The sequence below is a fragment of the Bactrocera oleae genome, chromosome 4 (assembly GCF_042242935.1).
Source record: "Bactrocera oleae isolate idBacOlea1 chromosome 4, idBacOlea1, whole genome shotgun sequence".
Lineage (NCBI taxonomy): Eukaryota > Metazoa > Arthropoda > Insecta > Diptera > Tephritidae > Bactrocera > Bactrocera oleae.
Window position 1 is genome coordinate 63,402,622 of NC_091538.1, and position 25,058 is coordinate 63,427,679.

At 34.1% G+C, this 25,058-nt stretch overlaps 1 protein-coding gene across 2 annotated transcripts in view; it reads left to right on the forward strand.

Annotated features, from left to right (window-relative positions):
• Positions 1-25,058, forward strand: part of robo1 (roundabout 1) — a 328,848-nt gene that overhangs the window by 226,750 nt on the left and 77,040 nt on the right. For both annotated transcript variants that reach the window (XM_070108281.1, XM_014248079.3), the window contains exons 3-4: positions 8,414-8,535; positions 11,701-11,881. In XM_070108281.1, coding sequence (XP_069964382.1) covers positions 8,414-8,535; positions 11,701-11,881 — 303 coding nt within the window. The remainder of the gene's footprint in view (positions 1-8,413; positions 8,536-11,700; positions 11,882-25,058) is intronic.

Sequence of the window (25,058 nt, forward strand, 5' to 3'; positions counted from 1 at the left end):
ATGTCACCTGCAAAAGAGACCGGTGTTGACGCCTTTTGGCGCATAATAATTAAGTATTTTCATTTTCTCTGCTCGCCGCACGAACAAACTTTCCAGTGACACCTTTCCAAATGGTGAAGGTGTGAAGAGTTGGCGGGGGTGTGGGCGTGGTCGTAAGAAAATTTTGTTTGTTAAAGTAATAAAGTGACAAATCCCCTTTGCATGCATGTCAGCGAAAAGTAATTAATGTTTAATACGATGTGGCAACAAATAGTAATGAAAGCAAATAATTGTGGTGTTGCCTTACCGTTATAATGCTGTAATTTTCATAATTGTTTATAATAATTATAATTGTAAATATGTAATTGTCGGAATTATGGACAAAAATTTTATATTTTGGCTAAAGGAGGAAGGATATGAGGATATATAGAAGAAGTGAGAAACTAAAAGTTTTCTATGATTAAAATTTTTGTACACAAAAAAAAAACAACAAACAACATAACCAACAACAATATTTAGACGATCCCTTGGCTTAAAATAATTTTAATTTTTGGTTTCCAAACCTATCCTTACTAAAAAATCTGTATACTATCAACTTATGAGGAAAAAGTTGCCTACATTTAGGCGTAAATTTAATTTCTTACATTAAAATCAGCGCTTTTTTATACATATCGAAAACGAATGGAATGGAATGGCTATAATATAATTGAAAACTCTCTGAATAAATTTATATGGCTCTGAATGACTTTTAAAATATATTCGATTCTTTGAAAAATTGTACACTTTTAGCTTTTTTTCCGAAAATGTACCAAGTCTTATCAGAAGATACATGCAAGAGCTCAAAATATTACTTTACAAAATTTTATCGGAAAGTATAGTCGTTTCCTGAGGCCTCAGACCAAACAAATTATATATTTTAATATTTCCTAAGGACAAAATTCATATTTTCAAGTTGGTAGTATAAAAAGTTGGTTTATATGAAACCAGAGTACAAATAGCTCCAAGCGATTGAGATAAAGAAGTATAGGAAAATTTTGTTGCACTGACGACTGAGCTATCCTTAACCAATGTTCTTTTTATAAGAATTGTTCACGCAACGCGGCTGATATCTATATCAAAGCATACCGAAGGCTTAAGGATGCTTTTTTGAAAAGAAAAGATAAATTATGACTGATATAAAATGTTTTGACTTAAATAGGACTTGGTCAATGCTATGTACTCAAAATAGAAATCTGTACACTCCTCTTAGATTTAATAGAGTTTAAACTTTTAAGGTGACCTTATGTCTATGCCATATATTTATTTTTATTTTAAAACAAGAAAAGAAATTAACATCGGCTGCACCGCCACAATAATACCCTTCATAGTTGCGACAAATGAGTCACATCTTGAGGAGAAACGGATGTGTGCAAATTTTCAGATTGATATCTCATAAACTGAGGGACAAGTTCTCGTATACCATATACAGACGGGCATGGCTAAATCGACTCAGCTCATCAAGATGATCATTTATATATATACACTATATAGGGTCTCCAACGTTTCCAATCTATGCGGTCTAAATTTCCTTCTCACACCTCTAATATAAAACTAACGATTTCTACTGAATTACATCTCACAAAATCACCCGCTTTATTTAACATATAAATCTCCTACTCTTATTAACCGCAAACCACCATTTCAAACTGTGCATTCTTTCTATTGGGTAATTCGTTGCCACAGGTAAAATACGAGTAAGTTAATTGCAATAAATTCATTAAAGAAAATAACGATATATCTCTGCAGGTAAAACTGCTTTTCGTAGTATCGATGTAAGCGGGTGCAACGTTTGTGGCAATAACAAGTCATTACCAATTAAAATTGTAAACCGTTAAGTGATACAGAGTCAGAAAAAAGAAGCACAAATAAATGAAAAAAATAACAACAAAATTAAATTAAAATATAAAGTGTTGCAAAAGGGTCGACGTGCCACGCAAAGAAAAAACAACATACATATAACGGTTAAATAACATACCTAGTAAGAACAGCAGTAGCAGACATACACACAATCACAAATACATACACACTTAATAGCCGCAAACCAGCCACTGTCTCTCCACGACGCTCCACCGAGAAACTGCTGCAAATTATCGTGCAACAGTAGAGTAGGTAGTCAGCAATGTCATCATCAGCCATTCGCATAATTATAATGTAATCAAAGTATGCTAATTACGTGACAGACACGACCGAACCGAGAAGAAAAGCGTAAAAAAGGAAATAAAAAGCGAAATCGGCAGCGGCAACGACGACGGCGAGTGGTCAACGTGTTGCAAAAGCAATGCTGCGGGGCATTAACGGTGATATTGACCGACAAGGTGGACACTGCATTGACGTTGTGTCAACGTGAAAAGTGACTGGCAATGCTGGAGGTGTGCTGGAATGGTGGTATGTACATATTTTGTTTGAAGCATTTTATGCATGACCAAGCCACAAGCTCTCACCTGTAGTAAATACCAACTGTGCAACAACAATATTGATAGATGTATATGGTATGTAAGCAGCTTAAGGACCTTCAGGTTTACGCTATAACTTATGTGTAAATTCAGTTGCTTAGCACAAATACAAATGCTCACATAATTCGGTGGCGTTGCCATAACACAGAGAAACTCACTCACCGCAGGTGTCTAATTGCGTGAGCGGCTGGAGCTGTTACTAATGGTGTTCAAACACATATACACAATTCAAATTGTTCGAATGACAATGAAAATATGCCCGAATGATTGTGGTTCGGGTCTAATGGTCATTCGTCAATTTGCCTTTTGTACTCACATTTATATGCATTACTTTCGGCTCAATGGTTGACTATGAGTGTTTGCTGGCGGCTGATGTGCTGCTAGGCGAATAATACAACTTTTGGATACTTAAGTGGGGGCATAACTTAAGGGCCATTAACTGTTTGAAATTATCTGAATATTGAAGTCTGTATTTCTACTGTTCTTTAAAGTATATTTTATTTATTTACAGAAATTTCTTCGTTGTTTTTTTTTTTTTTAATTTCCTTTAAAAATTTGCCATAGATATATAAATATTTAAATATTTATGGCCCTTGTCCTGCTTAAATTATGTTAGTTGAGTTGAAATTATCTAAATATTTAAAATTTTATTTATTTACTTATTTTTTTCTGCTTTTATAATATATAATTTTCTCGCAAAAATATAAAGTTTTACAATACATATAGAAATATTATATTTATTATTATATAATAAATGTGGACTATGTCATTTTTAAGTTATATTAGTTCTGAAGTTTCTTCTATGATTCCTTATTGTCCTGAAAAATACTTAAATAAAGAACCTCAAAAAATGTTTCGTGTAAATTAATTCAAGGTTAGTTTGTGTGAAAACTTTATTATGTAATCAGATTATAGTCCTTTTTACTATACCTGCTCAGTTACAATATGTTATGACTACCGCTCCCGAGCTCCATTTCATTGTCACTGTCACTGTTACTGTCACTCTGAAGTTGTCATTAGTATTTCTTTTGTATATATACCACAATCGTTGCATTTATCCACACATTTTCACTGTCACTTTTTATTTCTACCTTTTTATCATGGTCAGATTTTTGGGTCAATATTGCCACTGTAATGTCACAGCAAATTTATACAGTCACCTACAAGCAGTCATAATCTTTGCTTTTATTTGTTGTTCTTTGTTATCGTTAGCACCTTCATAAGGATATTGCTATCATTGTCATTTTCTATGTCAAACAATTTGACAAATTCCTTCCCGCTGTACGTATTCATATTTTTATTATTATTCGATTTATTAGATTACCCTTATATTACTCTCTTATGTTATATACAGTCCCGCTTTCATTTGACACATTTACGAAGGAATTGGTATTGTCATTATCAATGTCGTCGTGACAACCAAATATTGTCATAGCGACTGTCATATTTATTGTAACCATACTATGTGTGTATTTTTATTGCTTCAATAAATAATTGTTGACATTTTCTCTACCGCTGTCAAAATTTATGTCATTATTATTGACATAGTCTCATTAATTTCACTGACATGACGCTTGTGCTCATTATTAAGCTCAATTCCATACTTTTTGTCATCATTTCGACGACTGATATCATAATTGCCGTTGTCATAATTTTTGTCAATGCCTCTTTGACTGTCAACTACTTCTCTTTCGTCATTATTGAATGTCAAAATGATCTTTATTAGTGTCATAGTTGTTGTCTGTAACACCATAATCAACTTTTTCCACCACTTCCACTTACATACAAATAGTTTCTGATAAAAAAAAAACGAAATCATCAAAACAAAAAATGAAAATGACAAGATATTTTCTTATAAAAACACCCGCTGACAAACCTTCGCCCTATCCTAATATGTAGTTACAGCGCGTGGCAAATATGCTACGCTTATTTACATATTAAAATGCGCGCAAAAAAGCCTGAATATATCAGCATATGGGATGTGGCAAGTAGCTTGGTGGTTTCGGTTAGCAATGGCGGTTGCCAACAACGACCGCCATCAAACTATGTTGCACCCAAACCAACTTTTCGCAGCCGGCAATAGTTCATTCAATTCGGTGTAGCCTTGCAACACGATTTTATATGGTGGCGCACTCGTTTGCTCTTCCTCAAATTGCATTTTTCCTGCTTATTAGCTTTTGTCAGTATCGTCTGGCCGTTGTTTTTGTCGCCGTAAGCAATTTAAATACCTACACCTTGAGTATGTGCACTTTGATTGGTGTAGCCTACTAGGGTATTGGAGCCTCTCCGTGCCCTGTGTCGGCATGCTTAGTCGTTACATATATACTGCTGTGTACGTGCAACATTTAACAACTGCTTGCGAATGCAGTAATTTGCCTCTTGCTGTACGTGTATAAACTGTGCTAGCCAAAAGTAGTATATTTGTTGTTGCAACATGTCACTTGTATACGTCGTTGTTGTCTTGTTTATTATTGTCGCTGTTGCTTACTTCATGGTTTTTGTCGGTGGCATTAATGTTGGCAATAACTAAACCACTTGCCACTCGCCACCCATTATTGAGTTTAGTGCTGCTTCTTGTTTGTATGCTTCTTTTTGGTTTTGTTGTTGTTGTATATGCTAGCTGTACACACAATTTGATTGTTTTGCCTACAACCCAGCGGTTGCACTCAATGTCTATTTGCGTCAACGTGGTTACCGTGCACCATGTCATGTTGCAAGTTGTTTGTCTACAACCGAAAGGCACACCAAGCGCCAACTACACAGATACACACACAACTGCAGAGCTGAGCTGAGCATCGTTCAACAAAATATTGCTAGCAACATCATCCTTCAACAATTCACCGTCGGCAGTAGTGAGTTGACTTTGTCGTTGATCAACTCATTGCAGGATAATATTTCTATTACTTAACTGTTTGCAGAGCCAACAGTGTATTCGCAAGCCCCGCTGCCTCGTCTCCGAAACCATGTGACACTGTGCAGACGTTTACAGTGTTCCATATATATCAATAGATCTGTATATATGCAGTAACGTCTGCATGTTGCCATTGGTTCGATGAATTCAGCAAACGTTTGTATGTGTGTGCGTACGTTTGTGAGCACGTGTTGGTGCGCGACAACCCGGTCGTTAAGTGGCATTTTAATAATTTGTTGAACATGCATAATAATGATGGTTTGCAGTGGCGACGGCGAGTGTTTAGTTACTAGCTACTGATGTTGCACGTTGCTGCGCACACCCACCAAATCGCGCTCAATGTTGACAGAAACGTGATTTTCATTTTTAATCAGTTTTACTGCATCGATATAGAATTTTTTTCTTTTTCTCAAAGCAATCTTTATTAAAAACACTTACAACAACTACAAGCAATTTAATTGAAGCAAAACAAAAATAGACACTTTATTACTCGCATATGCTTGCCACGTATAAAAAATCAAGGCAATGTGGCGGGCACAGTTTTAATTAATTTGGCAGCTCATAAAGGTCTTTCTGCGAAAATATCGAGCCAGCAGCCTCCAGTACAAAGTCACTGCGGTGTGTGTACGAAATATTGTTGCCAACGACCTGCTCCGGCATGGAAAACTGTAAATGAAATTTACGAAAATTTCAAAGCACCTCTCTGCACCACTCAGGAAGTATAATAGAGTGTGGATGGGTCTGCACGCCAATTTAATTTGTTTAAATTTTTGGAAAATTGACTCTGCGCTAATTTCACGAAAATGTTTTTAACTTTTTAATGAGAATTTTTTAATTATGAAATATTAGAGGCATGGTGCTGTTGGTAGAGAATATTTGGTATGAATTCTTATTTTTTAGAAGAGGAAAAATAGTTGGGGAAGCACAAATGTTGGGAAAACAATTCTTTTTCTAAAGTATAAAATTTAATTAAATATAAAAACATTTTAGAAATGACAAACAAAATAACATAAATTAAAATTAAAAAAAAAAAAATATTTGTATTTGTTTAAAGGGAAACGTTATAAATTTAGTCAACAGCAGTATTTTCAGCGAATTATTATTGAAGAAAATATACAAAGCGACTTAAAACTTAAAAATAAATGTTTAATGCGATTTTTGGGATTAAAAATTTATTTGTTATGTTTTATTTTGGTATGTAGAATTACAATTTTTTTTATATTTTTTTAATTCGCTATGCGAGATTAAAGTTTAAATAACGAAATAAAAAACATTAAATTGAAATTTTAATTCAATTATTTTTTTAACAATTGAAATTTAAGTTTTTGAAAAAAATGGAGGCTTTCCAAAAGACTAGTCGTTTTTGTGAAAATGTTTACACTTTAGCGTAGCTTAAAAATTCGAAATTATTAATTTGTTTTATTATTTCCTCGCTCATTACCTCACAAGTATTGTATCTAGACAGGTCGTGCTAAAATTTGAAGTCGATTAGTCCAACCGATTTCCATCATCGACTCTAAAAACCGCGTTTCGAAAAACACGTAATTGAAATTTTGTCAACCAATTACATTAAGTTAAAAAATTCACACAAATAGTACATTCATATTTGCGAAACTATTTGCTGAATCAACTTCAAATTTTCGCAGAATATTCGCAAATAAATATTCATGCAATATATTTGCAAATAAAAATAAAACGATTTTTTGAAATGCAAAAGTGGTTGTAACTCCATTCTTTAACTCTATAATCACTCTATTGTAAAGTAAAAATATTCTTTTTTTATCAAAATTAATTTTACTTCTGCTGTTGTATTGTTTCATGTTGTTTAATTTAATTATTATTTTTTGCAAAAATAACTTAGTTCCAAAAAATGTTGGTGCACATGAAGCCTATGTGCACTTAACTCAAGCCGTAAATAATATAAAAGAATGTATATGTATTCAGTTAAAATCATTTATTAGCCAAAAATATATTCTGTTTTTGTTTTTCTTTAGCTTTTTAATGTTTTTGATGTCGTTCCGTTAGGTTTTTAATTTAATTTAGAATATTTTAAATTTCCTGCACTCCACTTTATTTTATTTTATTCTCTAGTATAATAGTTTACTCTTACCCACAAATTTAAAAAGAAAATTTCCACAGCAACCGTCGCTAAAAAGTTTCGAATAAAATTCTGTTGCACTATAAATTCTAAGTTTAAATATACGAAAAGCTTGCAATCCTCAAATATACATAAATAAATAAATATATCATGATCGGCTTTGAAACTAAACAAATTTGGTTTTTTGATATTTTTTCAATTTAGAATTTTTTTTTTTTAAATTTTTTGCAAACCGAATTCGTTAAGCTTGTGTCCGAACTGTTACTCAAAGCTTTGCAAATGAATGGAATATAAAATTTCCACAATCAACACTTTCACTACACACCAAGCTGCGTGCCACAATAGCGCCACAATAGCGCCACGCGAATCAATGAAATCAAAATATATTTGAAAAATACAAAAACCATTTTTTTCGCCAGTAGAAAAAGCTGTCACAGCAGCTTAGTGAGAAAAAAAAGTAAAGGACACAAAGCCTTGCAGTCAAAAACACAAACACGTTGCAATAATAAAGCCGCACACATTTAGACACCGCTACTAATGGTGGTGGAAGGTTAACGGAAGTGGTATATATGTATAATAAAGAAAGCAAAAAAAATCTAAAATTATATAAATAAATGCGTGTGCTGCCACACACATAAAATATTTGCTATCTGCAACGCCAACATTGCTTAACCCTATTCAACTGGCAAATAGTTTGTTACCCATGCAACCAACACGCATACAACCATACACGAACTTACCGCCACATTGGTTTTGTTTTTGTATATTTAGGCCATCGCACGCTCGTTTATAGTGAGATCTCTTTGTTTTTACCGCATTTCTGCAAATATTTTTTTTACCCTTTTCTTGCAACCAAACTATTTTTTACCGTTTGAACGATTTTTCCCATTTAACTAAAAAAATTTTAATTTATTTTTTGTATTCTCTTTGCAGCTCAGTATCAATCACCGCGTATAATCGAGCATCCAACAGATTTGGTTGTGAAAAAGAATGAACCTGCCACACTGAATTGCAAAGTCGAAGGCAAACCGGAGCCGACAATTGAATGGTTTAAGGTAAGTCCATCCTGTAGAAAATAAACGGTAACGGGGATAACAACGTCATGTGGCACACATAGCGGCATATCAGCATATATTTCTATAATATATATATATATTTATATTGGTTTATACATGTGTATATATGAAATTTATTACAAACTTGTAGGTATGTGTATGTGTTACTCTTCGTTATTTATATACACTAGGCGCAAGAGGGCTGCAACACACATGAAAGTGTAGCTGTGTGTGTGTGATAGAGGATTACTGCCCGTCAGTGTATTAAATTCTCTACTTTGCCTGCATACACACTCAAATACACACATACATCGCTACATATGTGGCAAGCATTTTATTTAATTTTCTTCGCTTTCTCTTGCCGTCTTTTTGTTCGACTTTCGTTGAATAAAACAATTGAAAATGTAAATCCCGGCAATGCCATGGCAATAAAGTCGCTTACAATATAAATTGTAATAAATTTGAAAAGGTAGCGGTACATTTAACTATATACATACATAATATAAGCAGCAGCAGCTCACTGCAGGTGGCATTTTTGTAAGGATGTGCTGTAGGATGGCAACACTGGCTAGACAGTATTTGAGCTTTTCTAAGTCGTTAATGAATATTGAGTTGTGGATTAGTTGTCTGCAACAAAAATTTTATAGAATTGTTAATTTATATTTTGATAGCTTGTTTTCAATTGTAGCCGTGCTGGGCCAAATCATTGATATCTGTTATATATAAGATTGAAATTAATTTTCAATGAATATTAATTGATTGAAAACATTTTGGTTATTAATTATTTTAAATTATTTATCAACATGATTGTCTGCAATGTTCTATGTATTTTATATTCTCATTTCATCCAAAATCATCCTAGATGTAGGCAACAGTTTTTACGTGTACTGTTTTCGACAGTTACTTGAGGGGCAGACCTAGTGTGTAAACATGCTGAACTTTTAAATTCTTGTTTGACATTTTTTTGAGCTACAGCTTTCGAAAGTGTAGGCACACACATTTACAAAACTACATGTTTCAAATTGGTTGCTATTTTAACTCAAAACCATTATTCTTACTTGTTTTATTTATATTTCGCTTCAAAGACCTCACAGTATTTCGATTGTTTGAAAAATGTTATTTTGGTAGATCAAAAATCATAATTTTTGAGCAAAACTCGACATATTTTTTCAAACATTGTCATATTGGTAAATTTCAATTTTTTCTTACAATCTTAGGTCACGGAATAGGCAATACTTTACTTGATATAAAAAGTAGTTTAATTATATTTAAATTTTTAACCACGTTGAAGACCGGAATCACTGTAGCAGTTCATAGCGTTGCTTTAGTAACTTTTTTGAAATTCATTGTTTATATTCACTAATTGTGACTTAAGTAATCTTCATTCAGTAGTTTTCTTTAAAAAAAAATTCCCAAAAATAACCTTTTTAATCGATCATACTAATAAGGCAGGCGTTGCCTACCTTTAGGCAGATAAACTAAAATTTAGCAAAATCACACAATTATGATGTTGATTTTTAAGAAGTACAACTATGGTTTGCGTACTGAAAGTCGTATGTTTTGCCGTTTTTAGTCATATTTGATCGCTTTAAATTTCCTATATCTTGCTTACTAAATTTCCAAAATAAAGAAAAATACCTGTAAAGTTGTAGTTGCGGATTTTGATTTATAATTTCAAGCATAAATAAAAACAATAAAATAATAATAATAATTTTCGCTTTAAATTTTTATTTTATTTTAAACGTAGCCTACTTTTAGGCATAGTAAGAATATATTAGTGAGAACACGTACCTTTTTAAGCGATTATTTTAGAAAACCTATAGCTGTAGTTTTGGTATGAGTCAGGAAAATAATCTATTACTTACTCTAATTAATTATTACCAAACTTGTTTTGATACTCGAATTTGTAATGAATTTTAAGGTAAAAGAAATATTTATATAAATATTGTACAACAATAAAATTGAAAACAATTGAAGAGTTTGTTTGGCGTCATACTGAGATTACTCAGAAAAATGTTTTTGTTTTTTAATTCTTTTACTATCAATTTCATTTTGATTTATTAAAATTATATTTAATTTCATACCATGCCATGACTCGAGTTTAGTCTTGTTGCATCTAATGTTTAATTTAAAAAATTATTTATTCTTTTTACATACTATATACTATATATATATATACTATATATATGATACATAAAGCATAGTATTTTTTTGAGACTATGCCATTTTTAGATAATAATAATTTCAAAATACCACTTTTGTATAATTTTTAAATTCGTCTTCGTACAATTAAATGACTAATTTTAGCTTACCGCACCGCTTGCTTTCACTGCAATTGTTTTGCGGTTTTTTCTTAAAAAATTATATCAAACCACAAAACAGAATAGAAAAATAAAAAGTTAAACGCACTTGTCGCAACAGCAGGCAAAAGTGTTTATGAGTCATGAAAACGAAAGTGCCATGCAACGCACACGTAACACACATTTCTTAGCTTGCCACCTACAGTGTAAATTTTAATTCAATTGCACCTGAATTTCACTTTTGCTTTGTCACCAGAAACACACAAAGCGAAGCTGCGCAGTTAAACCGCAAAAGTTTGTAAAGTTAAGAAAAAAAAACTGCGGTTTGTCTTTTTCAACCTGATATCACCGGATGACTTAATTTCAAGTGGTGTGGTGAATGTTCCTTTGTATATATATATATATATATATGTACATATATGTTTATAAATAGTATTCCAAAACCGCATTCATTGTATTTTGAACCTACTATCAAAAATTAATTTTAGGTATGCTAAAATACTAGCTTCCTATCAATCTTTTTGTGATTAGTTTGAGTCTAGTACATAATGCATTTCACTGGTTTGAGTATAGTTATTGGAAATCTTATTCTCATACAAATAAAAATATTATAATTAGTTACATAACTACTCACTTTGAAGCAAATCGAGACTGCTCCAGCATAACATTACACATTTACTAGTTGAGGACTAGTTGTAACTTTGCTACAATGCAAATTAACTAACAATAAACTAAACTTTAATTTTTTTGAGAACTATAATAATCATTTGATTTTTCACCCAAAAACATTACATTTTAATAGCAAAATTTGCAAAATATTTTTCCTTAAATAATTTATGATTTTCTACCCCCTTTTTTCGTTTAGGATGGCGAGCCGGTCAACACAAATGAAAAGAAATCGCATCGCGTGCTATTCAAGGATGGCGCGCTCTTCTTCTATCGCACGATGATGAGCAAAAAGGAGCAAGACAGCGGCGTTTATTGGTGTGTGGCCAAGAATCATGTCGGCAAGGCGGTCAGTCGGAAGGCCACGCTACAAATTGCCGGTAAGTGTAGGAAAAGTGCAAAAAATAAAAAGAGCATATCGTTTTTAAATTAAAACCTTAATTTTACTCTTAAAAATTCAGAGCAAGAAGGGTGGGCAAGGCTCTCTGAGAAAATTAGTCGCTTTCCCCTGTAATTTGTCTTCTCTCTTTTAAGTGCGCAAGCAATGTGTGAATTGAGTTTGGTATTTAACACTGCATTTGCAACCGTACTTTTAAGTGCTAATTTGTGGCGCCTGAATTTGTTAGCAAACTTGTTAGGTTAATTTCAATGAGTCGACTTCTTACACTACTTTTTCTTTCTTCTTTCTTTCTTAGTATTTAGTTTTGTATAAATTGTACACATTGAAATCAAATGTAAGGCTATGGAAATAGAAAAAGGTCTCTCAATATTGCTAGTACTTCGATTCTTTAATAATGTAGAAGTCTTCCTCATGGTCCGGTCTTTTGTAGACCTATATTTTTCTAGGTGGTTGTCAAAAGAATACGCTTGAAAAAATTTAACAGCATTTCTTGAGTTTTAAGAAATACCGGCAGACGTTGTTAAAAAATTCCTCAGCTGTTGTTATGGCAGGAGTGATCTCTGACATAGATAAGAGAGTAGAGAGAAAATTAATTTGATAGAGATTGATGCTCTCTCTTGAAGTTATCATTGTAAAAACCTTGGCTGTCCTTCAAAGGGATAGCTGACCTATTTCCTCGATCTCAAAAATAGACAACATCACGTCACAAGAATTCAATTCAAGATAAAATACATAGTCAGTCTGTCCATAAAAGACATGACTTCAAAGAAGAAGCAAATATTTTTTGTTTATTTATATCCAGATTTTTATTGAATCTCAGTTCCAGAAATCAAAAGGCCCTCCGTTGTGCAATGTGCCGATTTCTATTTAAATGACCTTCTTCGACATAAATAAAGATTCTTCTTTGGTGTTTGTTGTGGTTGTTTACCTATCAACTCTTTCAAAGTTTGAAATTCTGTGGAATATTTGAAACTATAACATATCTCATTCGCTATCTAATGGAACTACAAAATTTCAAATGATATAAAAAACAAAACTTTAATTACACCGTTAGAAGTATCTCTTCTATTGTTGTTGTGCAATATAAAACATCAATCTCCCACCTTGGGGCCGTTGAAAGTTTATGGTTGATTTTAATGTTGTTGTTGAAAGATGGAAGATGACTTTTATGGTAGAAATGATGAAAGTGAATTAAAGCGGAAAAATAGTAAAAATGACGAAATGAAAACAACAAAATGCGAGAGAAAAGTAATAAACACCGCCACAGCAAATAACAACAACTAAGTGCCAGCAAGTGCGTACAAACAAAGCCAGGAGCAAGCGCAGCAAAGCAAACAAACAAAAAGCCACAACAAATAACAAAACTTATGCAACAAAAACTCATCAAAATGCAGCGGTGTGCTTCGCTACAAAGTGAAAAAATAATCCAAAAAAAAAGTTTTTGAAAAAATAGGTAAAAAAAATTAGTTTGTTTATTTTCAAAGGATTTGCCGAAGTTCAGCGTGTATTTTGACCGCAAGCAAAGTGTTAAAGCTTTGAAAGTCGCACAGCTGGCAAGAGCAGCAGCGCAATTTAATTGCGTTGCCACACACACGTCGCTCAGTGATTGCTTGCAACAACGCAACTATGCTCAGGCACGTATGCACACAAACAGCTCGGCAGACATGTCAGTCCGCCAGTCAGTCAGTCCGTTAGTGAGTCAATCACTCACCTGACGTGGTAGTAATCGTAAAAGCGCCCACTACACCCATGGTGGCCGAAACGCCAACTTGCCAGTAAGCCCGTGCAATAGACACAATTTCACAACTTACGCCGCAGCTACCACGCTCCACTATGGCTCACTGCTGCTGCGTGGCTATGAATGAGCCTGTTCTTTGATGAATCAGCGATCAGTCAGACGCTAGACAGATTGTTTAAATTTACTTTGCATTTTGATGAATTATTCTACAAGGTGAATCGTAAATGTTTGCAACAACAATAGCAACAATTATAATTAAAAGCACTTCAGCACTTTGGAGACTTTGTGGGTCAAGTGGTAGCAAATTGTTGAATTATTCTGAAATGTACTGATACTTATACTCGTATTTGTAATTATGTTCGTTTTCTGATTTATTTTTTATTATACCTTGAAAATGGTAACCACGAAGTTTGTAACACACAGCAGAAAACGTTGGAGATCCTATCAAGTATATATAAATTATCAGCCCGACGAGCTGACTCGATTTAGCAATGTCCGTCTATCCGTATATCTGTATAAACGCGAGCTAGTCACTTAATATTTGAGGTAGAGATCTGAAATTTTTCCCAATTCGTTTCCTCCCCAAGAAGCTGCTCATTTGTCGCAATCGCCTATAGCGGATCACTATAGCATATGGCTAACGTATAAAATGGTCAGTCAAAAACAAGTTCTTGTATGGAAAACTTTTTATTTATGAAGGATATTATGGCTTTGGTGCAGCCGCAGTTAATTTTTTTTTCTAACTTTCTTTTAATTTTATAACAATACTAATATTTATGTTCATGCGCATATTTATACTTATGCCCATAGTCATACACTGATTCATACTTGTATGCCAACAACAAAGAATAATCGTTTAAATTTTTCAGAGTACTCATTTTCATATCGGTTCATATTCATATTTACATATAGTTATAATTTGACTTTTACATATATTCCTGTTAAAGATCATATGAATCAAAATATTCTTCTAAAAAATTTTCTGTCTACTTATCTACATAAGAATACTCACATTTCTACTAATAATCATATTCTGACTCCTACTTTTTCTCCTAAAAATGTTTGTGAGCACCCATTGTGGATACTCATACTCATACCTACATATACTCCTATTCATAGTTATACTCTTATTCATACTTGTATACTATAAAGGGCCATATGCATAAAAAAAACTTCTACTAAAAAATGTACTCATTCATATATTCATACTTATACTTATACTCATACTTATACTCATACTCATCCTCATAAGGTTGCATTCGACTTTAAAGACCACACTTCGCTTCCTAAATAATAATCCCCCAACAGCTAAATTTAAAAAATGAGCTCGCTAATTTCCCTCAATCTCAACTACTCAACGACAAACATGTTTCCCCCCCCCCTCCACCCGTGCGACATGAGAATCGTTGAAAACCACAGATTTTCTGTGACAAAAATACTTCAACAAGTCAGCAACAAAAAGGAAGACGACGCCGTTGAAACACAAGTGACACGACTGACATGTTGCAAGGCAGCATAAAGAAGGCGACACCGAGCTTATGTCAGCAGCAGTCAGCAAAATATGGAAAATAAAAAGTCGGAAAAAATAAAGCGTAAAATAAGCACTGAGCAACTGTGCGACAAATACTTAAAAATATGTATGTGTGGCAAAAACAATGAAAAAAGCGAAAATTTTAATTTTACGCCGCATTAAAATTTGTCGCTAATGTCACATCACTTGCACAACACGCGGTCTGCTTTTTGAGCGCACACCACACTGTCCTGCCGCCTCCCCCTCTTTTTATACGCAAATATCATTTCTCAACGCATTAAAAATATATAGTTTTTGTTGTTGTGGTGGTGCTTGAGATTTGTGTCGTTAGTACATGCGACAATTGATGTTTCCTAAGTGTTGCCATGATAGATTTATGCCGCATTAATGACCCCCCAATACGTCCCCTTTGCAAATGTACAGAATATAGTCGCTTCGTTGTGGCATATACACACACATAAATACATATAACTATTTATGTTCAAAAGTACATGAGGATGTGCGCCATGTGCGTCACTTGGCGCTTCTTCCGTCTTCCTCCTTGTATTTCTACAATATTTTGCGCTTATTCCATGTTCTGGCTGTCTGTCTGTCCGCTTGCTTATTTGTCGTGCTAGCAAAAGTGTCAACAAATGTTTGATTTTATATTCTTGTCGGCTCATAAGTGCTTTTGAGCAAATAAATTTGATTTTTTCCACAATGCAATAAAAAATAATAAAAATAAATGTTTCTCAATAGTCAAGCGTGTGCATGGTGTCTAAAGAAAGAAATGAAATAATTCTGCATTAAATTGGCATGAGATACTCATATATGTATGTGCGTGTATGTGTTTGTGTGCGTCTGCTTGTGAAGTGTTGTTGTGCCAGCAAATGTGTGTCAATAAGTTGAAGTGTTGAACAAATGAGTTAAGTACTTATGTGGACTATTTACTGCTATGCGTTATGAATGTGAGTCAATACATGTGTAAACACATAAAATAATTCCAGTGTTTATGTGTGTGTATGTGCACTTATTTAAAAGTAAAACCATATTTACACTCGTACTTTTATTGACTGCAACGAGAATTATGTCAATAAGTTTATGTGTACTTCATGTTCAAATGCTTGATTTACATATTATATTTATCTATAGATATGTGTATGTATGTATGTATATTTGAAATTTTTTTACATATGTATATGTTATTTGTTGTGAGAAAATTTTCAATGCTTACAAAAGATTCCAGAGTATGTATATTATTAGTATGAGTATGTAGCAGCCATATGTTTTAAAATATTTTATAGTAAATTACTTAAGCTCTGTTTAGCAATTTGTGAAATAGAAAATAACCAAAAATTTTCATTTTAAATTTTTTTAAGTAGCTTGATTTTAAATAATTTTTAATACTGTTATAACTATGCGTATAATATACTAAAGTATCTTAAGACCGACCGCACAGGTGTAAAGAAATATTAAAAAACCTTTTTTTAAGTTTTTCTTTTATATTATTGCTGCTTGCACAGAAATTTCAGAGAAAAGTTGAGTAATACCAAAAAAAGTTTTTTTGTTATTTTTTCTTTCACAAATACAACACGTTGTACTACTTACTCTATAATACAAGTAGAAATGTATTTTCAGACTACTTATTGAACAATTAAGTGAAGCTCAGCATATTAACCACTAATAGTGTGCGAGGAAAGCTCCCTAATTTGTCTTATAATTTGCAGTTACTTTCTAAATTGTCTCAAGTAATGAACTAGTTTAAATTCGACCAAGTTTCTTTACAGTTATTCTACCACAAATACTTCAGGATAAGTTTGATCGATTTAACTCGCAGCCTCAAAGAAATCAAAAAAATTTTTTTATCAATTTTCAAATTACAAACAACACAAGGGAATTTTCCTCCAAGCGGAATAAATATCGCTGGACTTCAACGAAAATAAAAAATTATTGTTTAGCATATCTGAAAGTTATGCTTCATGTATGCCATAAATTCTTTACCTACGGAACAGTATTATAGTTTATCAACCAATTTTTGGATATTGTTATATATCGATCTAAAATTTTATACATGCCCTTTTCTCATTAATAAGCTGCTTATTTACATGAAGCGCCAATATCAAAACGCTATAGGATATAGCTGTCATATAAACTGACCGATCAAACGCAAGTCCATGTATGGAAAACTTTATTATTTGAGAAGATTTCTTCACGAAGTTTGGCATGGATTATTGTCAGAAACCATACTATCATCTTCGAAGGATTAGTTTAGATAGGACCAATATTGCATATAGCTGCCATACAAACTTTTTTATGCTATAAAAAATGCACCTGTGAAGGGTATTATAATGTCGATGCAACCAAAGGGACGTTTTTTGTTGTTTTTAATCCAATCATTTCTGAAAATATGGTATTCTTACTTTTTTCTGAAAAATATTTTGTAGTACGATCGGTCTATTCTATTGGTTCTTTAGGTCAACTAGTCATAATCATTTTAAATCTAAAAATATTTTAGATCTATCGGAGTATTTACATCTATGATGGGGTTTTACTTCTGATGTAGTCCACTACGAGTATTGTGAAAAGCTATGAACTTGAGTATTTATTTCCATGTTTCCTTAGTATAATCACCCTTAAGGGATTCAGTTCAGTGATTTATTAATCAACATATACAAGTAATATTTGTAGCAGTAAAACCAACAGTTCGTGATCTTGATATGATCCTGCCTCGTTTGACCGAGCAGTTTCATACCAATAATGGAAGTTTTCAAACAAAAATTTTGCAAGTAAAGTTGAGAAGCGTTCGTGGACTGCAAGCTTTAAACAAAGTTTATATATTAATGTTTCTCTAATCAAATAAGATTTCCACTATCTATACATATTCGTTAGTATTAAGAGATGCGAAAAAAGTCACCAACCTTGCAACGTGAGAAAAAATTCAGAATGAAATTCAAATAGAGGAAATCATAAATTAAGTTAAGTTGTTTATATTTTTTATACCTTGAAGTGCAGTTAATAAGTGTGTGCAATAAATTTAGCAGAGATTTTATAAAACATTTTTGTTTTTGTTTTTCTACGTCTGTGTACATATATGGACACAACAACTTAAAGAAAGTCAGCACAGCGGGTAGCTATAAGGCTGCGATCGAGCGTGAAAGAATTGGCGCAAAAAGCGACCGCCCGTGGTGTTATCAATCAACACCAGTTCAATGCAACATTTTGAGGCAACAACAAGAAGTATGCAAACCAGAACAACGACGATGCAGAGCATAATACAACCGACATATATCAAATATATTATATATAAAAGCGAAGAAGAGCAAAACCGAATTCAACTTACTTATCGTACGCTGCGCTCAAAGCACCGTTACGCCCTCTTGCAATACGAGCGACGCTTATCAAGCGCAAGCTGCAATTTGAGTCAAGAAATATAAAAAAATGACAAGAAATACAAGTAAAACGCGCATACGCTCTATACGCAATATTGCAGCATGTGGCATGTAGCTAGCACAAGTTTGTCAAACAGCGAGTACATTTTAAAAAAGCGAGGCACTCGTGTAAAAAACCGGTGCCATTCTTGTATGTACATCGAAAAGGGTCCAACGACGAGATGGAAGAAACTGTGGCAGCTTGTAACTAAAAAGCTTCAACAAAAGTGTGCATGTTGCAACAAATCACCGCTGTAGTAGCTAATATGCCAAGGCACATATGCAAGTCATTTGTTCCGGCTACTTGCAACAAAAGCGTTTGCTGTTGACAGCGCCAATACTAATTTGCTGCAGTGATGAATAACGCTGTTGCAAGTGGTGCAATTTGCAACACGAGTGAACACAAGCTGATGAATTGTTTACAATTCGTCTGCGCTATAAAGTGTTGATTTGTTGACGGACGGATGGCAAGCGATTGCTGCAAAGCCAATAGAGTATGTGCCACAACACAGCAATGCACTCACAGTATGTAATACTAAAGATGTGGCAACGCCCCTGAAGTGAAGAAAATCATGATAAATCGCTGATTGACAAATGGTGCAACGAAAGCCATAGATTTATATGTGGCAAGTTGCTGATATCGCAGATTTTCGTTGAAAAGTTGCCACACAAGTTGGGTGCAACAAAATGTGTGCTGCAAGTTACTTGCAACAAAAACTGTCACTCTACCACAAGAGTCAAAGCTGGCAGACGTATACAAATTGTAGAAAAATTGCAAGTAGATTAGAAAAAATTCAACATTTAGTGCAGGTTGCAAGTTTGTAAACGTATGAGTGTGTGAAAAAAAGCCTAAAAGTAAATTTATTTCTGCTTCATTGCTAGTCAACACATCTGTGCTCGTGACTTTTGGCCTTGGCCACGAAACACACACACATGCAACATTCATAAAAATTTGCCGGTAGCTATGGGCGGTGCAACCTTCGCTTGCTGTTGCATGCATTTCATTGATGCAATCATTTACAGCGTTGCAAGATCAGCCATAAGCAAAGATAGATACAACTTATTGTGGCTATGAAGTGCTGTGCGATTATGACAGCGCTCCTGGCATTCACCATGAAATCTGTGGCATACACAATGCAGGTCATACTGTAAAAAAATTGCGGAAGAACAGTGTGGCACGAATTGGTACTACACATGAACTCATACATATGTGCGCTTATTTTATTTGTTGCATAAACAATTGCTGCTACGTGCATGTCGCATGTCCAAATCTGGGTTGAAATAATTTACCTGCCCCAATCGTTTTGCGCGAATCCTCCTCTCAACACATTATTTAGCGATTAACCCTAAAGTGTTTGGGTGCACTGATGTCGTGAGCGTGTCTGTGTGTGTGTGTATATGGAAAATTGTCGCTTCCAGCACCACATATCTGTTGCAGCATAATGATTACTCCTGACTGCCACATTTCACAACCGCGTTCATTTTTTATTAATAATCAAGAAGTACTATAGGTGAGATGCGTGTGTCCTGACTCGCCTTTGATGAAAAAAAGCTGTTTGCAAATAAATAGTTACATAAAAAATGTGTTCAGTAAAAATTTGGAAAGACTTCTTAAAATTGAGTTTTAAACCAGATGTAATTGCGAATTGTTGATTACCAGTTTCAATACCCTCAACCTTAATCTCAACCTCAATCTCAAACTCAATTTCATTCTTAACTTCAATCTTATCATCAATCTCAGTCTCAATCTCAATCTCAGTCTCAATCTCATTCTCAATTTCAATCTAAATCTCAATCTCAACCTCAACCTCAACCTCAACCCAAACCTTAACCTCAACCTCAACCTCAACATCAATCTCAATCTCAATCTCAACATCAATCTCAATCTCAATCTCAATCTCAATCTCAATCTTAATATCAATCACAATCTCAATTTCAATCTCAATTTCAATCTCAATCTCAACCTCAACCTCAACCCCAAACTCAACCTCAACCTCAACCTCAACCTCAACATCAATCTCAATCTTAATATCAATCTCAATCTCAATTTCAATCTAAATCTCAATCTCAACCTCAACCTCAACCCCAACCTCAACCTCAACCTCAACATCAATCTCAATCTCAATCTCAACATCAATCTCAATCTCAATCTCGATCTCAATCTCAATTTCAATTTCAATTTCAATCTCAATCTCAATCTCAATCTCAATCTCAATCTCAATCTCAATCTTAATATCAATCTCAATCTCAATTTCAATCTCAATCTAAATCTCAATCTCAACCTCAACCTCAAGCTCAACCTCAACCTCAACCTCAACCTCAACCTCAACCTCAACCTCAACCTCAACCTCAACCTCAACCTCAACTTCAACCTCAACCTCAACAAGAATCTCAATCTTAATATCAATCTCAATCTCAAATCAATCACTCTCGTTCCACTGTACCGTGCAACCGAAACGCCATAGGTGCTTCACAAACAGCACATATTACTCTACTGATTTTTCCAGCTCCATTGCAATTTGCTTTTATATTTGTGGCATGAAGCGCACGAACACTCACATCCTCAAGTAAATATATGCATACACATATATTATTATTTACATATATATATATATATATATGTATATATATATAATATATACACTTGTATTCCGCAACAGACAGCTAACTTTTTGGGCTGACAGTCCGCAACCGAAACCGTGGCAACTGATGCAGATGTTAAAGATTTGCTGCAACCGATAATTCGATATGCTCATTCACAACAACAAAAGACATAACAATGCCGCAGCGCAGTTCAAACCACCATGCCACATCAGCGCTACAGCTATAGCAACAGCCGCAAGCTACCGCACAACAACGCGTGCCGCAATCGCACATTACGTAGCAAGGCTCCGCAATCTGCCACATATACACTTGCAACACATCCACGTGCAACAACTGCACCGCAGCTGGTAACACACGCTTTGTTGTTGCATTTTTATTTTCTATCATCATCAGCACTTTGCGGCTACAACTTTGTCGTGTCTTGCCCCACCCCAGTAGGTATGAAGCGTGCAATTTGTGGCGCTGCAAGTGAGTGTTGCCCTGCCACCGCCTCAGAGGTTAAAGTGTACGCTCACTAACTTCTTCTTCGTCTTTCTCCAAGTTGTCAGTGCCTGGTCGCAACCTCAGGTGATATTTACTCGCGAACGAAACGAAACGCTGTTCGCCAAGTGGGTGTTTACGCGCTGCCAACAAAAACAAAAACTCATCAGCGCTGCATCTCTATTGTGTGGCATGTGTTTATAGGTTATGATGTGGTGTTGTTGCAACATGCCACAGTTGCTGCTGCTGCGGCTTTCATGTGCCGAGTGAGTGCACCTTTGCGGCGCGTTTGGGGGGCTGGAGAAAAGCTTTGTTGCCTGCAGTAGCGTGTAAATTGCTGGAAATTTGCAATTTCACAGCAGATTTTCATGTGCTGGCAATAATAGTTTTCCATTGCTTGTATCTTTTATTTGATTTTATTGAATTTTAGGTAGGTACGGTGCTATTTGTTAGTTGTTGGCACTGATCTGACGATTGGTGAATGCAATTCGATGTTCCTACTTTTGTTATTTGTTTTGTGTTGTTGTTTGTTTTTCTCATTTTTTATATTTTAAAGCCCTGAACAGGGTATATTAAGTTTGCCACAAAGTTTGTAACGCAAAAAAAGTCGGTAATCCTCTAATGTATATATATATATATATCTATTTATATATAAATGAGTCGATTTAGCCATGCCTGTCATCTCTATTTGCGCGAACTAGTCCCTCACTTTTTGAGATATCGATATGACATTTTGAACACGTCCATTTCTTCTTAAGAAGCTGAGCATTTGTTGAATCGCTGTTATCCGACCACTTAGGTGTAAAGCTGTCATACAAACTGACCGATCAAAATCAAGTTTTTGTTTGGAACACTTTTTTGTTTGAGAAGATATCATCACAATATTTGGCATAGTTTATTATCCGAGTCAGAGCTACAGTCTCCGTTCAGATTGACCCACTATAGCATATAACTGCCATGCAAACTGATCGATCAAAATCAAGATAGAAATCTATTTATGCTGCTTTATGCTATAAAGATTACATCTGTGAAGGGTATTTAAGCTTCGGTGCAGCCGCAATTAGCGTTTTTTCTTAGTTTCTTCCAAAATTCAACCTTATCTTAACTAAAGTATATTTCAAATTTAAGCACAAAATTATAAAAAAAACAAAAACTCTCTTCTTACTGTATAATTAACTTATATTTCAAGTATACTTAAACACAACTCCAAATCGTTGAACTCTGTTTTGAATATGTTTCGAGTTTCGAACGCATAGTTTTTAAATTAGAATTTTGCACGAATTTAGGTCTGAACATAAGTGAAAATTCAAGCTTAAACATTTTTAAAACGTTTAGAATAAAAAAATCTCGATTTGAAACACTACAAACAAAAGTTCGTAAAATGTATACTCAAATCTTATTTACAATCATTAAAGTGTAACGCTAATATATACAACTTAACACACTATTTATAGTCTAAACTCAAGTTAAACTCTGCTTTAAATATTCATCGAAAATCAGACTCAACTCCTTCATAAAATCATAACCTCATTTAAAACTCTTATATTAACTCAAACTGCTACAATGCAAATTCGATTAGTATTGCGTACTTCGCCTTAAACTCGAGTTAATAAATTTTGGTTAGAGGCGGCAATATATCACTTTATGAAGTTATGCATCTCAGTTTTTCTTCGCTAGCCATATGGAATAATTTCAGCTCGAACTTCTTTAACACTTAACCCAGAAAGAGAGTTTTTTCTTAACTTTTTCTTCGAATATAAGTTAATTTCGCTATTTCTTTTCATTATTTTCATATCCGTTTTTCTGTTACTTAACGGGATTTCACTTTTCGAAACTTTCGTTTAACATATTTTATGGCTTAACTTCCACCATTCGTACCATAATTGCATTAACTTAACCTCACATTACACACACACACACAAAGTATTGGCACACACGCACCAGAGCACGACTCCGTTTGACTCATAAAACTTCATTTAATTTAACAAAATAGCTACACTACTCATTCGCCAATAATTACTTTGCCAATTACAGCTGCGAAAAGTTTTTACTCAATCAATTTTCATTCAAAATAACAGATCAATAACTTTTCCAATCAACCCAATTTGTATAAATCCCTCAATTGCATTGTAGCTTTACTAAAACAGTAAGACCAACAACGATTACAAAAGGTGGGGGAAGAAATATCGATAGAAACCTGAAGCTAATCGACATTTGTTTTCATAAGTGCTGAGCGCATAAACTACGCTATGCTTGAGACTCCTGCAAGCAACAACAAAACCAAGCATTTCTATTAAGCTAAGAAATACAGGAGGGCTGCACACACACACGCACATACCTACATGTTATATATAAGAGTATTAGCACCGCCGCTTCTCGGCTAAAACAAATAAATCGAGTTGTAAATTACAGCTTAACACTTTTCAACCCCGTTAAATGACCGTGCACCTATGTATAGATACATAAATAAGTATATAAATATATGTATGTGTGTATATATGAAAATGCAAGTATGTAGCATGTGCATGTGCGTATGTTTCGCGCTGTAAACCAATTCAACTGCAATTTAAGCCACTTTTCCTGCGGGTGGTTGTAGATTGGGTCAGGAGTTAGTTGAGCTACTTTGCTTTTATTGCAAATCGTTTACCCTAATCCTTGCGTGAAGAGTTGCATACACGTAACTGTACGAAACGTTTACCTAGTGTTACAAATGGAGTTGCCAGAGGTTTGGTTTTGCGGTTTAGTTTTAGATATTCAAGAAAATATATTTTAATCACCGAAAGCTAAATTGTAAGTCTCTGGGTTCCGAAATATATTTTTCGGGATCCCGAAATTGCGGGATTGATGTTAACGTAATTTGTATTTTTGCCAAACGGTAAAATAATATATTAAAAAAAATTTGCACACTAAATAAATAAAAAAGCTTCGGGATCCCGAAATCAAAATTTTTAATCCTGAAATTTAATTTAAGTTTAAAACGTTAGTAACTTAGTTGTAAAAAATATGATTTCATAAAATTAATGTGGTAACTCTCTATAACCGCATTCAGCTCTTTAAACTCCTTTGCCTGCTGACTCATGCACCAATCAAGAAAGATGAACTGTCGAGCAGACAAGCTGGCGAACCCCAACATGCATTTATTGCAAAACTTTTCCAATTATTTTCCCAATTTTCACATTTAGCCCGAAAAACTTGATGGGCGAAATTGAGCGATATACAAACGTCAACGCAATGTGCCGTAGTAGACAGCCCACAGCTCACCTATCCGCAACGAGTTTCGCACAAAGTGACGCGCTGCTTTCTTGCAACGAAGACTCTACACGCTTTTGTTTTCGAGTGCATACATATATACAGTATGTAAGAGTATGTATGTATGAATGTGTGTGTGCCTGTATAT